The sequence below is a fragment of the Haliotis rubra genome, unplaced genomic scaffold, assembly GCF_003918875.1.
Source record: "Haliotis rubra isolate DU_JTF1 unplaced genomic scaffold, ASM391887v1 Scf388, whole genome shotgun sequence".
NCBI lineage: Eukaryota > Metazoa > Mollusca > Gastropoda > Lepetellida > Haliotidae > Haliotis > Haliotis rubra.
The window spans coordinates 215142-231852 of NW_025767066.1; the positions used below are offsets into that span (position 1 = coordinate 215142).

The 16711-nt window shown below is 39.3% G+C and overlaps 1 protein-coding gene across 8 annotated transcripts in view; it reads right to left on the minus strand.

The window, feature by feature from the left end:
• Positions 1–1226: 1226 nt before the first annotated feature.
• The window catches only part of LOC124286632 (synaptosomal-associated protein 25-like), a 162699-nt gene continuing 147214 nt past the window's right edge, over positions 1227–16711 (minus strand). For 6 of the 8 annotated variants that reach the window (XM_046723023.1, XM_046723025.1, XM_046723022.1 and 3 more), the window contains 2 exons: positions 6579–6723; positions 1227–4372 (listed from right to left, as the gene is read on the minus strand). In XM_046723023.1, coding sequence (XP_046578979.1) covers positions 4304–4372; positions 6579–6723 — 214 coding nt within the window. In that variant the 3' untranslated portion in view covers positions 1227–4303. Of the gene's footprint in view, positions 5351–6578; positions 6724–16711 lie in introns of all 8 variants that reach the window. The other 2 variants (XM_046723024.1, XM_046723020.1) reach the window with 1 other exon arrangement.

Sequence of the window (16711 nt, forward strand, 5' to 3'; positions counted from 1 at the left end):
GTTTTGTATGATGTGGCCTTAGTGTTTCTTAAAGATAGACTGTTATGTACACCATGTATAGTCTGGTGTCCAACACACATTAATGCCAGGTCACACACAGTAGCCAACTCATACCACAATCATAAGGTACTAGGGACCTCTTCAGCCAGGGAATTGTCATGTACTATGACTGATTCACTCAATCCATGAAGTTGAAGCCTTGGAAAAAGCGCAATATATTTGAGAACATTGATAGGCATTAGTTCAGCAGTAGACTCATCTATATAACAGGTTTCATCAAGAAGTATTAAAGGGTTTTTAAGTTCTGCTCCAGAAATTAGCATTCATTAATCTTCATTGAAGTCCAATATGCTGTCCTGAAAACTTAAAACGTATGTTTAAAAACACTTTCTTAAATCATCCAAAGGCAGCTATTCCTAGACTAACCTGTATAGCAAATTCACTCAGATAGGAAGGGTTTGGCGGTTCTGCTCCAAAAACAGAAAACAAATGCTCAGAAAAGGTGATTGCAATATTGCCCCAGCTTGAAAACAAGACATAGTGTTTGCCACTTAAGAAGAATGAAATATAACACATTTACTAGTTTTTATCTTTTGGTCACATAGAAGATTACCATTTGTGTGATGTAGTTTTTAGCCATGGTCACTTCTCAGAATCTTCTCCTAACTCTGAAGATATTTCAGGAATATAGTAGATTTGAATGTATAGATACAGATGCACATATCCACTGTCAGTATTAGTCTGCATTAGGGCTGGGATGGGTCCAATTTTTGTACCTGGGTATCCCACCCCCTATTACTCAACACTACCCTGATACACATTATGTTAATTCCTGACATCAAATTTGTAAAAAATGGCAATATATTCTTCAGCTCAGATGCTAAAATTGGGTACAACGTTTTATGGGATATCACGTTAACATAAGTTTGAAAAGTGGTCAAAGTGTCATGGTGACCTTGAAGATAATGTCAAGGTCACCCAATCGACTGGTGTCTGCGTAATCCCCCAATGTAGGATGTCACCAAATTTGAAGATATTGGGTAAAACAGTTCATGAGATATCGCATTAACAAGAATCGGGACGTATGGACAGACGTACGTACGGATGCTGCTGAATACAATGTCCCCTGTTCCACATATAACAGAGACTTTTCATATCTGTAGGTTTGAATTAAATCTCTGAACTTGTTTTGAAAAGTCTTTGAATAAACTACAGACAAACACCACTGAAGAAGTGACAGTATTTAATCTTTAACGGTGAAAATGAACAAAGATGTTAAGCCATCTGATAAGTTACTATCAAGTCCATCCAAACTCCCATTCTGAATATGATAGTTCCATCAAGATTTTCTCACAGCTCAGATTCACTGACGTGCTTTAATGAAAACTGTCATCACTGAACCAAACGTCAAGGAGTGTAAACCTCTTGATTTACCAATACATAACATACAATGAAAGATGTGATAAAAACTACACAAAACAAGTATTACTGAAGTCAGTATTTGGCAAGGATTTCCTAAACAACAGCTGTCCACATTGTAACATTACAGTAAGTAATAATTCATTTTCTGAGAAACCTTGAAGATCAGCATAGCTCAGCTCAATGATGCTTTAGTGGCAAGCACTTAGGTGACTTCCCACTGCAACAGTGCATGTAACACAGCAGCAAAGAAACCATCTGCTCTGCAGGTTTAACAAGATTCCTCACATGCTGAGTAGACAGACACCGAAAAATGCATGAGTGTCACCTTCTTGTGGGACGAAATCACCTACTGACGCAGACCAATCAGGTATGCTGACACAACAAGGAAAATAATCTGTGTAAATCTGGAATGTTAGATCCTGACATGGCTAAACGACACAATTCTCAGTTTTCCTCAATAAATCATTGGTCCCCTTACTATATCTTTAACACAACATAAAACGCCATCAAGGAAAGAGTATTCAATCTATAAGTGTCCCAAAGACAGTATGAGACAGCATTTCAGAGTGAGAGTTTGGTGGACATACTAAGAGCTTATAACCTGTGTCAGTTGTACATTTCCAGCTTGATGATGACATATGAACTGCATATCATATGGAAGAAGTTGTTGACACTGAGAGAAAGAACATGAATACAGAATCCTCTACACTATGTCTACATGAAATCTTTAATATCAACATGATTGTGACATTACATACAGGACAAAGCTTAACAACTGGAATGAATGATTCTGAAAATGATTCTCTATTTATATTATGTATAGGATGTGTTAAACAAACAAATGCAAACCACGGTACATTTATTCCACTAAGTGAAATGTTTGAGAGAATATTTCCAAATGTTTCAGTTCTGGAAAACTGCTGAATAAATGAGACACCCCTCACTATGATATTAATAATTTCTAATCTAAAATCTCTCCAAAATTTCACCAAGTCACTGTCACAAATCTCTTTGTAGTCTCTCATCGTCAGTCTATGTGTTTGCTACAAAAAGTCACAAAATTATATAGCACAGACATATGATTTGCATTAAGTTAATATTTCAATAACTCCTCCACATGCATATTGATGGGGAAAATATCTAGCAACTGTGTCATATCTCGCTGTCAACTTCAGAATATTTCAATCAAAATATCACTTGTACAACATTTCAAATGTTGAAAAGTATTAAACTCTATTCCAGCTGCTTTATCTTTCTTTAGCCAAATCTACCAGCAGTAATTGTTACAAGGAGAACTGAGCATAATTTGTTACTGACAGGGTTAAAAACATATTTCTCAAAGCAACATACAGTTATAGTGCAAGACTGTTTTATTGGTAGTTTTGTTCATACTTGTACATTAATAATTTACACTGATCATAAATGAAGTATTGAAATAGATTTGGTGAAACAAAACATGACTTAATAATAAAGTACAAATGTTCTGCATAAAAATTGATCCTTCACATGTCACTTTGGTGATTCTGTTCCAGCCACCAAAATAAAACATTAGTTATTGGGCACAGACATTTCAACATGTTATCTACATTATTTGGGTATCTATATTATCCAGAGTCTCAATGTATTACTGGTCCTAGGTCCACTTTCTTATCTTCCACACATGCTAAAACCTCTCATGACACATTGCACATAGCTGATCAAAATTAATGCTTTAACTGTTGTTTCACCTGCACAGAATAACTAACTGAAATTTCATCATTTTCTTGACTAGAAGATCAAGCAGAGTTCCCATAACATATTGACATCTAAAGTATGTAAAATTATGTACAAATTCTTTACATAAAACCTTTCATAAGAAAGTTTTATTTATGTGACTCCAGGAACAACTCATCAAGGTCTCCATACAAGAAGACAGGTGTTAAAGCATGCTGAAACAACATTCACATCAGTAATGTACTCCATACATGCTCACAACATGCCTGGTAGTGGCCACACCCTCATTATGTGTTAAGTACTGGAATGTACAGTTACTTCCCTTAGATCATCAAATTCCTTTAACGTTGCTTCTTGAAGAAGTCAATTGTATGATAAATCACATATTTATTGACTAAAGATTTGCAAAAGCCAGTTTGCCATTTACTTTGATCTGTTTCATAAAAATGAGTGATAAAATACATTGTTGTCAAAAGCTTGCCAGGTACTTCAAACTACTAGTAAAGACTTTGTTTGCACACTTTTTGGTACAAATTAAATACTGACAATTTGATGAAGTAGTAGCAACAGTTAGGTCCAAGATGTACGGATTTCCATACAAGACAGACAATATTTGATTTGCTGCAAAGGAAGGGGGACTTTGACCATCTTGATGTCTTTAAAGTTATGACTTTGGCTCTTTTGCCCTGACTTCCTTTACCCCTTATTTCCGCTGATGACAGATGACTGCAATATGAAAATCTGGCCTGCGTCTGATAAAAAAATATATACATAATTTTGTACTTAACAGAAAAGCAAATGTTGTAGTCACATTATTTACAATTTTTATGGTTGTTAAACAATAAATAATCATCTTTCATATTTCATCATTAACATGACTTTGTGACCAGTTCAATATATCCTACATACAATTCCATCACATGCTTTGTAAACAGGTATCAGTAAATTACCCAAACTGCTGAATTTTGATTGTGATAGTCCCTGATCTAAAAATGAACATAAAAGATATAAAAACAAATGTTCACCACATATCAATTATTTTGACAGTTCCTGGAATTCCTCCTTTTATCGCTTTAAGGTTGAGATACAGTAGAAGATATTCTTGCAGAATGCAGAATCTCTGAACAGTTGACGGCAGCCCGTTGAGCAGGTGAGAGACATGGACCCATCACTGATGTCGGAGTATTTTTGTAGCTCGGTCATTGGCGTTATCAACTCGGACATTCAACGACCCTGCCTAAAGTGTTGAAAATGAAGAAAACACAAAAGAAACTGAGAACAGACAACAAAACATGAAACAAACGATAGTGATCAAGAAAAAAGAAGACCCAGAATATCACAAATCAACAGAGAGTGAGCATTCCTTACTAAATGACTCTACAAAACAATACAACCATATTTCCCTTTCAAAACCAAACCATTCAATCATTTTTTCAGATCAAAACTGAACCAGCAGACTAAAGCAGCATTCAGATTTGAATTGATTTACAAGAAAAGTGACAACAACTGTAGTTGGTTTTTAAAGGAAATATAATTCCACTACATCAAGTCATGCATAGTAATGAGATTCTAGCCAAGACAAAAAATACCTACAAAAAATGTTCAATACTTCAAATTAGATTTAACATGGCATAAATGGTACTTGAACATTAAAGCTAATGATGAAGTATTCACTAATTAACATTGATTTAACTACAATTCGTTACTCTATTTGCAACATTATTATGCTTAAAACATTATATTACCAGCAGATGAGAAAAAGAAATGATTTCATACAAAGTTGACACCAATATCATCCAGAAAAAAATCCTGATCAATCCATTATGATCATAATGCTAACTTGAATTACTTCCTAAGATGAAATTTACCACATACAATCCTAACATGTTGTCTTGGCTAGGTTTCAAGCAAATATGTTTCTCTTCAAACTAAATATGAAGGCGATGAAAAGTTCATCCCATGGTTATGAAATGTATTTTTGCAAATAGTTTTCAGCCAAATATTTCTCTAGATGATAAGTGTGGTTCACAAATCGTAGAAAAAGAAATTTGCACTAAATGACTCCAAACTGAAGATGAAAAAGAAAGATGAGAACAAATCTAAAATTTGAAACCACACTCGACTGGCCAGTTACACTTTTTGAGACCTAAGCCTCTTTAAGGAGCTTTGTAGCTCTCTTATTAGCTTCAGTGATGCGAATCTCATTAGATGTTGCCTGCAAAAACAAGGCAGATTATTCAAGGTTATTAATGGAAGTGTTAGTAACTGGTTGTCTGAAACAGAACAATTTCATTAAGACACACAGGTTGAAACAGTCAATGAACGTGTGTCCCTCGGTCTGTCAGGGGTCCACTGGTATGCTCAAGGGTTTGGTGCCCAGGCCTAATCTTATAAATAGTGCCCTTTGTAAGAATCATTGTATAATTAGGCAACTTTTAGACTGATATAGACTGATGTGTAAGTTGAAAAAAATAACATTTTGTGCAACCTGAATAAAACTAGCTATGACTGCCCATTGATCTGAGCCTAGATGCTCAAAATGGCAATGTTCATCAGAAAACTACTCCAATAATACTCAAATAGTCGAAGTTTTGATCTCCATATTTTTCATTTTGTTATATTAGGAATCTTTGTAATTATTTACATGGGATCAATCAACAGAATCTCCTTGATGTATGCTCGTTGAATACCTACTTCTTTTCATACTATTAATCAAGTAAAAACCTAAGCCCAGGCCCCTGTAACTTGATCATTAATATTAATTACTTTAAAACACCTAAAACAATTAATTATATAATATTTTACAGGCTATGTCAGAACAACCCACAACAGGTTCATGCTTCATTATAAATCAGGACTTCTCTGTTTATCAATAAAACAATCAGGACACTAACAAATGTGGCAGATGCTGATGGTTTGGTGATTCTGTGATTTGTTTACTGGATATGTTCCACTTTTCTTTTCACTATACCAACAGGGCAGAGAATATCAGTTAAAGAAACAGATGAAATCATTGATTTGCAACTGGGTCAGACTGACATTATAAGGGATTTACATTTGGAACAAAATAGATTTACTTTCACTGGAAAGAAAAAAAAATAACGTGTGTATGTTTGTGGTGATAAAGTACTTGTATCACTTATGATTTTTACTTCTGTGACTTAGTCTAGAACACATAATAGAATGATTTTAACCACTTTGGTAATAATTACCAGCTGAACAATCTTGTGATTCATGGCATTCAGGCTTAAATCTGATCAATGTTCAAGTAGCAGTTTCATTAGGAAAGTATTCCTTAGCAATGGTGGAGAGGAACATAAGTGTGCCCTTCTATGACAAGCAACCATTCATTGCTGTTCTAGAAATGGGCCGGTGGAACTTATTGAGTACATGTAAGGTGTTCTGTAGAATTGTAGAATGCAGAGAAGTGTGAAGAATGGTACCTTCTGATTGATGCGATCAACCTGTCTGTTCTGGGAGTCGATCTCACTACCCATGTCAATAGCCATGTTACGGAGGTTGCCTATCATTCCGCTGACCTCGCTCACATTCTGTTCCATCTCATCTTCACGAGCATCGTTTGTGATCCTGGAACATACATGTACAATCAATGCCATCCATCAAATGTACTTTCAAAACATGCAGATAATTCACACTGATATAGCTAAGGCTGCTTCATGCAAGGTTCACTTGCATATATGTGAACAGAACTGTATCCCTTCATGAAGTTTATTTTATTCGGTATTCGTGATCACTTGACTTGAATACTTGAATTTTTTATGGAGGGGTGTTCTACTTTGGTTTGGGTGTTATTTATCAAAATGGGATATGCAAAATATATCCAAGCCAGATGGGACAACAGCCAGCACTTTCATATAATTAAGTTCACAGTATTGTGGTCACTGATCATTGTTGTGATAAATCATCATTGTCAACATGGTCAAAACATGTCAAATAAATATTTTTTAACAATTTCACTACAAATATTGAATAAGACATTAACTGCTGACTTGTTATTGTATTTGTTACCCAATATTCGTGAGATGTCTCATATTTATTTCATAGTGGATTCATTGTAGCCCAAATACTCAGTTACTGTCCTTATTCAGTGTTACAACTTTGGAAGGGTTTTGTGGGATTCTAAATGGTTCCTTCTAAGATATCCATTAAACCAACAACTTTCATAGTCCCCTCAAAGCATGCAATCAAACTCAAGACTTAATAACCATACGTAATATCTTATTAAGAAACTCTCATATACCATCAAATTATTTTCCATACGAAAGTAGGATAGAAAAATATATAGTAAAAAATGTGTGATAATGTTAGCCTAGTTTGGGGCTACCTTTAATTGTAACACTGTAAAACATATACAATGTATGTACAATGAGTTGTTTGCTTCTTATGCATCCTTCCACATGTCAAAGGTAGCAAGGGCACTGTAAGTCCCCATGGACCCTGCTATGGTGATCTACCTTCAGTTGTTGGCGATCTATAGCCTGTTTTTATATTGTATCGTCCTCTATAGTTAAAGTATTTCAGATTTAATTACTAGTTTTAAGTATATATCTGTGATAGTCTAGTTTGTTTTACTGTCCTTTGTCGACAGCTATTTAAAATGATTACCTTGTTTTCATCGCTATATGGCTGTAATATTGCCAATGCGATATAAAATTTTAACTCACTCACTCACTCGACATGTCAAAAACTTGTAACATGACATTTAATACATTTTGTGCATCATTTTGCGATCCTTGATTCAGTATCTGATTAGAAATTTTAATTCAGGTGAACAAAATGCCAAGTGCAATACTATAAAGGGAAAATACTGTTCCAACCAAAAATAATTCATTAAGGTCACCTTTTTGTTTGCCATATCTGTTTTCAATCTTCTAAAACAATGCCTTGTCCTGTTACACCACTTCCATATGTTCAGCTACACTTCCTTATAAAGAACTAGGGCAATGTGTTTTGTTTCATACTGCCACTGTGTTTAGTTATGAGTAGTTGCAGGTCTCTCATACCTGCCAACTTAATTCTCTACTTTTAGAAATCAATGCCAACCAGTTCAAGCAGGATTGTTTCATCATACAAACTTCAAATAGAAGATACAGCATTATTGCTGAGAAAATTCTGAATATTTTATTCTTATCCCTGATTTAACTCTTTGTCTGCCTCTTGTTATCCTGGATTGCACAAGACTGTAATTCTTTCATGAAATAATGAAGAAAGGAAATTAGTCTGTCTCAAAACCGAACTAATTTCCTCATTGTCCACAGTTTTAATCATATATTTGTGAAGATCTTAGAAAACCAACACTTTTCTCAACATCTTGTTGGAACAAATATTTCACCATAATTACTAATTTCCGGGAAGGGTTTTGTTGTGAAAATCTAATCCAACACAACACACATTATTTGCAGGGAAAGATGTCATAAAAGTACAGATACACTGATATTAAACAGAGTTACACAAAACATTGCATGAACAGTCGGGGCAGTTAATATTACTTACACAGAACCCATACCTAAAAGAACATGAAACAATAAGCTTGAGGATTGATCACTCAATACTTCTATAAAATATATAGAATGCGAGGAGGAATAAGATTGTTTTAAACCAAGAATATATAGAACTGAAAGAAATGTCGTAAACTCTCATTTTTTCAACATTGCAGTTCAATACACTTGCTAAATCTCTTCTCCAGGTCAGTTATTCTTGTGTAAGTAGAAAATCAAGTCATGATCCATCAACCACAGGCACCTTCTTTCAATGTGTTACCAAGTGCCTTTGTCATTTTTGGAAAAAAAGTGGTAGTCACTGTGGGCCCAATATGGTTAATAATGGGGACAAGAAAGAGCAGCCATTGCATCATGACTGGTGTAAAGTAGGGCATTGTCCTGTGAGGAAAACACCATACTGAAGTTAGTTGGCGGTGACCGATAGGGCCTTAATTTCTTCCAGTTGCATTCTGGGAACTCATCAGGCACAAACTTTTGACTTCATGAAGAAATTCATGAAGGATTCTTTCTATTGACCACACAAGAAACCTGTTTTCTCCTCATGTTAATAAGGATGAAGTACAGCTATGTTGTGAATGTTATCAATGTATTATTTTTTTTGTGATGCTTGTTGTGGCTTGACCAGATTGTGTGTCATCTTTCAAACTCTCTCTCCAAAGTTGAAATTCCTTTACTTTAAGTGGCTTATGATTGGAAGCTTCCCCAATCTACAACTATTAATCACTATTCTATGATGACTGACTGACCCTCATAGGTAAAATATTTGATGACAGCTCTATAGTTTTGTCTGTTTCAATGCTTAAGAGTAGGTCGACACAAAACTGAAGTGAGTCAATGGAATGAAGCATGCCAAACTGTGAAAGATGACAAGAATGTAATTTTCCGAATAAAATTGATATTTTATACTTATCCTGACTCATGCTCTTTTGCTTGTCTTCTTCTTCTTGCGAACATAGTGGAACACTTGTATCTCCTATTGAAGCTCCCTTCAATAAAGAATAGACGTAAAATCACTCCTACCAAGAGTTATCTCTCCAGCCGTTTAGGCGGGAAACTGTGGCGCCACCGTGCCCTCATGCCTCACTCTCTCCTGATTATGAGCCCGACACTTGAATTTGCAGGGAAATCCAAAGTGTCTAGAGGGGAGGATGGGTGGGCTTACCTCATGAGTCAGGATAAGTATAAAATATCAATTTTATTCAGAAAATTACATATTTTTCCTTATCCTGACTCATGCTCTTTTGCTTGTAGAATCCTACGGAAAAGGTGGTGGGAAAAGCACTTTAGGATTTCTTTAGTGAATTTTACGTCATTATATACCCCCCTATGGGAACTTCGTAATGGCACTGTATTTACTAGTAAACTCTGCTGCTGTTGCGACCCTAACCTTCCAGCTGCCTTAAAATGGGGGGACCACAAAAGTTAACTTTTGGTCCTTTCATGTCTTAACATTGTATGTGGATTTTGCGACTCTAACTCTTGATGCAAGCACCAAGTGGAGAAGCGACCCATTCCTGTACCAGTATCCTTACAAGTACTGGGTCAGATTACTTATGCTAGTTGTTAGGCGTGCATATGACTTAAGCAGAACTCCGCTGAGTGTAAACTTAGTAAGTTATGCAACAAAAGGGCGAGACTCCGCCTCAGCGCCTTTTAGTGGGACCGTCCAATAAGTGGGCGAAATGGTGAATGTAAAAGCCGTCCTCAGTGGCGATGTTCTTCAAGTGATGGTTGGCAACCACCATGTCCCATTTCCAGAAGCAGCCCTCCATTATGGTCCTGATAGAGCGATTTCCAAGTATAGAGAGCGTTGCGCTAGAGCTCTCACTTCATGTGGGTTGGAGGCTCTTGGAGGATCCAGTCCTGCTGCTTTGTAGGCCCGTAGTATGACAGTTCTGATCCAGCTTGATATTTTAGTGCGGAAGACCTTTGTCTGTGCCGCTGTTGATATCGAGACGAAAGACACTTGAATTTCCGTCTCATGGACCTGGATCGTTGTAGGTAGACTTTCCATGCTTGTACTGGGCACAAGGATAAGCCGTGCGTATCCTGTGGTCCAAGGGCTGATGATAGTGTTGGGACATGGAACTGTCTGTCTGGATGACCTGGCAGTTGATTCTTTGCTATGAAGTCCCATCTCAGTCCCATATGCACGATGTTTGATTTGCATCAAATCGTGTTCTCTCAATCCAGAGCATGTATTTCCGACATCCTTGCTGCTGTTACTAAGGTTATCAGGAACAGCGCCTTCTGTGTCAAGAACTCTAATGATGTTCTCTATAATGGTTCGTAGCTGTCACTAGTGAGATGTCGTAGAACAACGCTGAGGTCCCATACCGGAGCTTTAAATCTCTGATGTTGGTCCTCCAATTAAAGGGCATAGTAAGGCCAGTAACTCTGGTACTTCAGTTAGTTGCACTCGTCCTCATGACGATAACTGCTCTCAATGCCGCTAGGTATGTTGAGAGTGTTGACCCTTTTTACCGCTTCCTTTGTCTAGGTGACAAAGGTAGTCCGCCACTTGAGGATGTGTCACTTTCATGGCTGTGAAGCCGATCCTTGAAGCGTATCTTTTGTTTCAAAGCGTCACTACTTGTCGTCAGACAAGTTGCGTGAAGACATGCGTAAAGCTAGTGTGACCGTTTTCGCTGCTCTGGCGAAATATCCTCTCTTGTTCAAGCATGTCTGATACAGTCCACACGTGTAGCCGGAACACCTCCGGGTTGCCGTGCGCCTGCTTTGTGTGAGGATGTACTAGTAGATTCGTACACTCTGGTAGTTGCAGTAGAAGCAGTCCTAGATCTTGTATGAGAATAGGAATCATATTCTCGCTGGTCAAAAGGCGTGTCCCAAATAGTTGTGGGTCTCTCGCCTGACTGATGTCTGCAATACCCTAGGTAATAGAGCTGGTGGATAAACACGTAAGTGTTTAGTCCTAGGCAGGAGATGCTTCGCATGTCCGTTGTCCCTGTCCGTGGATCTGATATTGGTGAGATGAATTTTATCAGTTGACCCTTGTGGAGAAGAGGTCTCTTAAAGGTTCAACCATCTCTTATATGATCTGTTTGAAGATCTCTGAATGTAGCATCCAGTCTGTTGAGAATGGTTGCATTGGACAGGTTAGTGTATGTGCTAACACATTCTTGGTTCTTGGAATGTGGCCTACTCTGCTGTGGACAGTCAGGATGACTGTTATGCTGATCAACTGACAGCAGAAGTCCAGAAGGTTCGCCAACTTTGTCGATCCTTCTGTGGATGTAGACCGTCACTGTTGAGGTGACTGTGTGTACCGTTAGATGAGCATTTTATAAAAAAACTGATCCGGGGAGGAGCATGGCGTTTATCGCTGCTTTAATTTCCAGCATATGGACGTGCAGATCGTCTCTGCTATGGTCCATATCCCAGCTGACACATTGTTGACATAGTGTGCTCCCACTCTAGGAGAGATGCATCCCCAAAGAAATGCGTCTTGTACTACGACCCCGCTAATTAGGTGCGTCTGCAACCCTTCTCGCACAGAGTTCACCATATACAGATATGGGTTATAACCTGTCCGGATCTTCCGGTGGTATATTCATGAAGACCAGTAGTGGGCGTAGTTGTAATTCTCTCTGCATGTCATGTCTTGTGCTGACTTGCGAAAACCAACAGGTTCCGCTACTTCGTAGTAAAAACGGAGAGAGTAGTGCTTGAGATACAAGAACTTGTATCTATATCCTACGCTTTTGACACCCTTACCGTGTCTGTAAGGAATGAAGCGATGGCCGACTCTGAGCCTGCCATCGTTGCGAACTGTATGTAAACATCGCCTGGCTGCCACGCCCTCGTCTTCCATGATGACAGGAGGGGTCTGTAACCTCATGAAAGCAGCCAAATCACGAAGGTCCAGTCTAACTGGACTGTAATGGAGGCGTTGCTCGCTCGCTGACATGTTGTTGTCACTTGTAACCCATTTCTTGATCTGTGAACTACGTCCGATTTCTGCGCAGGGCGTTGTCCCTCGTGGTCCAATCAAAACAAAGCATTTTGATTCTTTAGGCTAGCCGCGCTGTGATGTCACCGGTGTAGCAGGAAAAAGATCCTTGTAGAATTTAGTGCCGTCGTTGATATCTGATCAATCGTCGGTCTTGTCCGTAGTTTTCCGAAGTTACACGAGTAACAACGTGTGTCGAGGGTTAAATGATAAACGCGCGAATATTTCGCAGCGTAATATCGATGCTGGGTAGGTTGTTTTCCTGGCTGTTGTGACTCTTACTTCAGTTTTGAAGAAAATGCTGTCATCTTTATACATAGGCTCAATTAAACTTTCACGTTGTCAGCTTGTAGACTGCTTACATCAATGAAGCATCATAATTGTAGAATTAATGCTGAACTTGTTGTAAATTTCACTCAGGGAATCAGTGACGAGTATGTAATTTCCTAGCTGTAGCAAGGCTGCCGTTGAACTCCGTCAGAGAGAATGTCTGCAGATCTGTACGAAGTTCAAGATCTCTATAAGGCCATGAATCTTCTAATGTAGATATATCAATCTATGTGAATCCGTCCTGGATTCCATCTGAAGATCCGAGCTAGTGATGAATTCTGGCAAAAGTACGTCTCTTGTACTGTATGACCTGCATGACGCTACTTCGTGTCCTAGTTGAATAACCTCGACGATCTGCGTAGTGATCTGCGTGGTGGTCGTTTGGTGTGACTGTATGGCGCCTTGCATGTAGATAATCGTCTCGTTGTCCGGGATTGCCTACCTGGCAATATATACCGAAATGGTGATTCCCATGATGATCTGCGAAGCGTCGTTGATACCCTTGATGTAGGTAGTCGGCCTGAAGATCCTTTATTAGGCTCTTTATCTGTTGACAGTTTATGAAGATAGCGCCATCCTTCGCTCTAGTTGTAGGCTATATGTAGAGTTCTGTTAAGCAGTTAAGTACTGCGACGTCTCTGCCTTATGGCTGGCCTGTGCGAATGCCTTCGCGCAGGCTCGGTGATGACATGTAGTGTTCTGCGGCGTTTCTGCGTTGTAGATTGCCTGCGCGAATGCCTTCGCGCAGGCTTGTAGACGATATGTGGCATACAGTAGAGAGACGAAGTACTGCGATGTCTCTGTTTCGCTGGATAGCTGTATGGGGATCTGCGTGGAAGTCGGCGAGGAAATCGACGTGGTAAATAGCCCGACGAACTGTGCCTGTAGGGTGACCTGTTGCTGACGTCCTTCGCGAAGGCTCAACTGAGTCCGTACTTGGGGAGTGGCGACTGGTGCTTCGCGAACGCCTTCGCGAACGCTAGTCGTCCGATTCTGTATCTGGGAATGGAAGAATTCTCCTTCACGAATGCCTTCGCGAACGCTGATTCCACATCTGGGGGGATGGCGACTGTTCCTTCGCGAATAGCTTCGCGAAGCTTCATCTGAGTCCGCATCTGGGGAGTGACGTCTTGTCCTTCGCGAAGCTTCATCTGAGTCCGGGGATGGCGATTCTTTCTTCGCGAACGCCTTCGCGAATGCTGATCGTTCGTGTCCGCTGCAGGGGATGGTTGAGTTGACCTTCGCGAAGGCTGGCCTGTAGTGTAGATCTGCTGCCAGATGTCACGTTGATAGAGGGTCCCTCAGAGACGACGTCTGCGTTGGAACCTTCGCGAAGGCTCGGGACCTCGTTGTGGGCTGTGACTTCTACTCCAGGCCGTAATGTTGTTCATCTCCTGCATATGGTCCCCCCGGTTTGAAGGTCTGCGATGTTAGTAGTGCTGCCCTTTCTGCGTTGATAGCAACGTGGCCCACAGGACGCTCATCTGTTGTCATCGTAGATACCTCTGGTACCGTGGAGATCTGCGCTGAAGTCACTGTAGCTGACAGGTCGTTACTTGTGATGAACCTCTGGGAAGATGATCGGTTGATCATCGGAGAGTCCCTGTACCCTCAACGGAACAATCTCGGCCGAGAAAGTCCTTGTAGTCTGCGTAGACGTCCCCGTAGAGTTGTCTTCATCTAAGGGGTGTGTAGCCTTCTCTGTGTAGAGGATGGCGTCTATACATCGTCTGCGATGATTGTAGAGCTGCCCTCTCTGCGTTGATAGCGATATGGTCCGGAGATCGCTCATCTGTCGCCCTCGGACTGCGTGCTGTATCTCTGGGAAGATCAGCAGTGGCTTAACATGAAGCCCTCTCGCTGGCATCAGGATGAGGCCTCATTCTGCGTAGAGGATGGCGTCTTCTACGTCTGCGTTGAGGGGTTGTCGGATGTAGAAGCCAACATCTTCGAAGTAAGGCGGACAACATCCCATGCCCATCCTCCGACAGCTCACTTGATGGTAGTAAGTCGTCTAACCGCAGTAGACAGCTCATGAGGGACTCAGCCAGTTTACCCATGACTTGGAAGTCACCTGGATAGTTGATAGTACGTCTAAGTACGGAGAAAAATTATACATTAATTTGAATTTCAATTAAAAGCTGATAAAGATTACAGCTATAGCTGGAAGTACATATAGTTGTGCAGCGAACCTAAACCAACAACGAAAATAGGTTATCATGAAATGTAAACAACTGAACAAATACGGACAATACCGTGATTAAACAGTGCTAAATATGATTAAATATCCAACCATATTGTAGTAGGATACTAACTAAACCTCTATAAAAGTAGAATAGAGGAAAATAACTAATTAATTAAAGGATATAGTGTCGTATAGGAGACACAGGCACTCGCACAACCTGCCCACAGGGTGGAGGAGGAGAGATTGAGGCATGAGGGCACGGTGGCGCCACAGTTTCCTGCCTAAACGGTTGGAGAGATAACTCTTGGGAGGAGTGATTTTATGTCTATTCTTTATTGAAGGGAGCTTCACTAGGAGATACAAATGTTCCACTATGTTCGCAGAAGAAGAAGACAAGCAAAAGAGCATGAGTCAGGATAAGGAAAAATAGTATATTTCTATAATGGTATGTGTTGTAACTTGAAAACAAAACAACAACATATTAGTTAGGCTAAAATTTTCTCATATCCCCTAGTAAAATGCATTAGAGAAAAAATATTTTCTTGCACAGAAGATAATTCTAAGCTATACCACACTACCTCTTAAGCTGCTAATAAACCTTGCGTTTATACTTTCATCCCTGTTGAGAGTATTATCTCTCTGCAAAATTAAAAAATTTCAGTTATAAATCAATAGTTTGAGTGATCTCAGGGTAATTTGGGAACCACACTAACATGACATCATAAAGCTACATCAGAATAGACAATTACAAAGCATACTTAAAAAGGATGTCTTGTCCTTCACCTTCCTTGGCAGGATCCACATTTCATACATTTTCTTGAATTACATACTATACAGACTAAAGGCTTTAAACAGTGTGCAAAAAAAATAGATTTCGTTGAGGTAGTTGTTAGCACAATCAATATCCCACAAGGGTTGGCTACAATGTCACACTACCATGCTGCAGATTGGTACAAGCCCGCATATTGTAGCTGATACACTCGATGTGTCACTGTCCACCAAACACAAAATGTTGACAGATTGGCTCCGACTATCATGCCTGAGATCTGCAAAACTTGTCCAAGATATGGAATCAATGGCATAGAGCCAATCAAATCACAAACTATCAACATAAATACCTATTGATGTTTGAGTTTCTGCGCTGACCATTTGAATGTACTTCATGCAGCTCCTATGCATCCTCGACTGCGACATGTAATCCCATATTTGAATGATAACCAAGTTGTAGCCTTATCAACATGATGTTGACAATGCAGAAACTGCAGGAACAGATGGTTGTCACTTGTAATGATTATTAGATGTGTTCAGAATCAACCTAGACTAGGTGGCATGGAGACAGGCAATCGAACACAATGTTGACAGTAGTGTCAGTTATAGTAATGGTTGAATGATGCTCACAACACTTGTCATCACTGCATACAGAGATGCATATGCAGCAATCAAATGACTGTCCTGAGATGTTTTGCAAGCTTAATGTTTTTTCCAAATGAGTTTGTGAAATGAAATACATGTATCTATTTAAAAACAAAGTAGTATGGGTCTGCTGTGTCAATATCCATTGATATT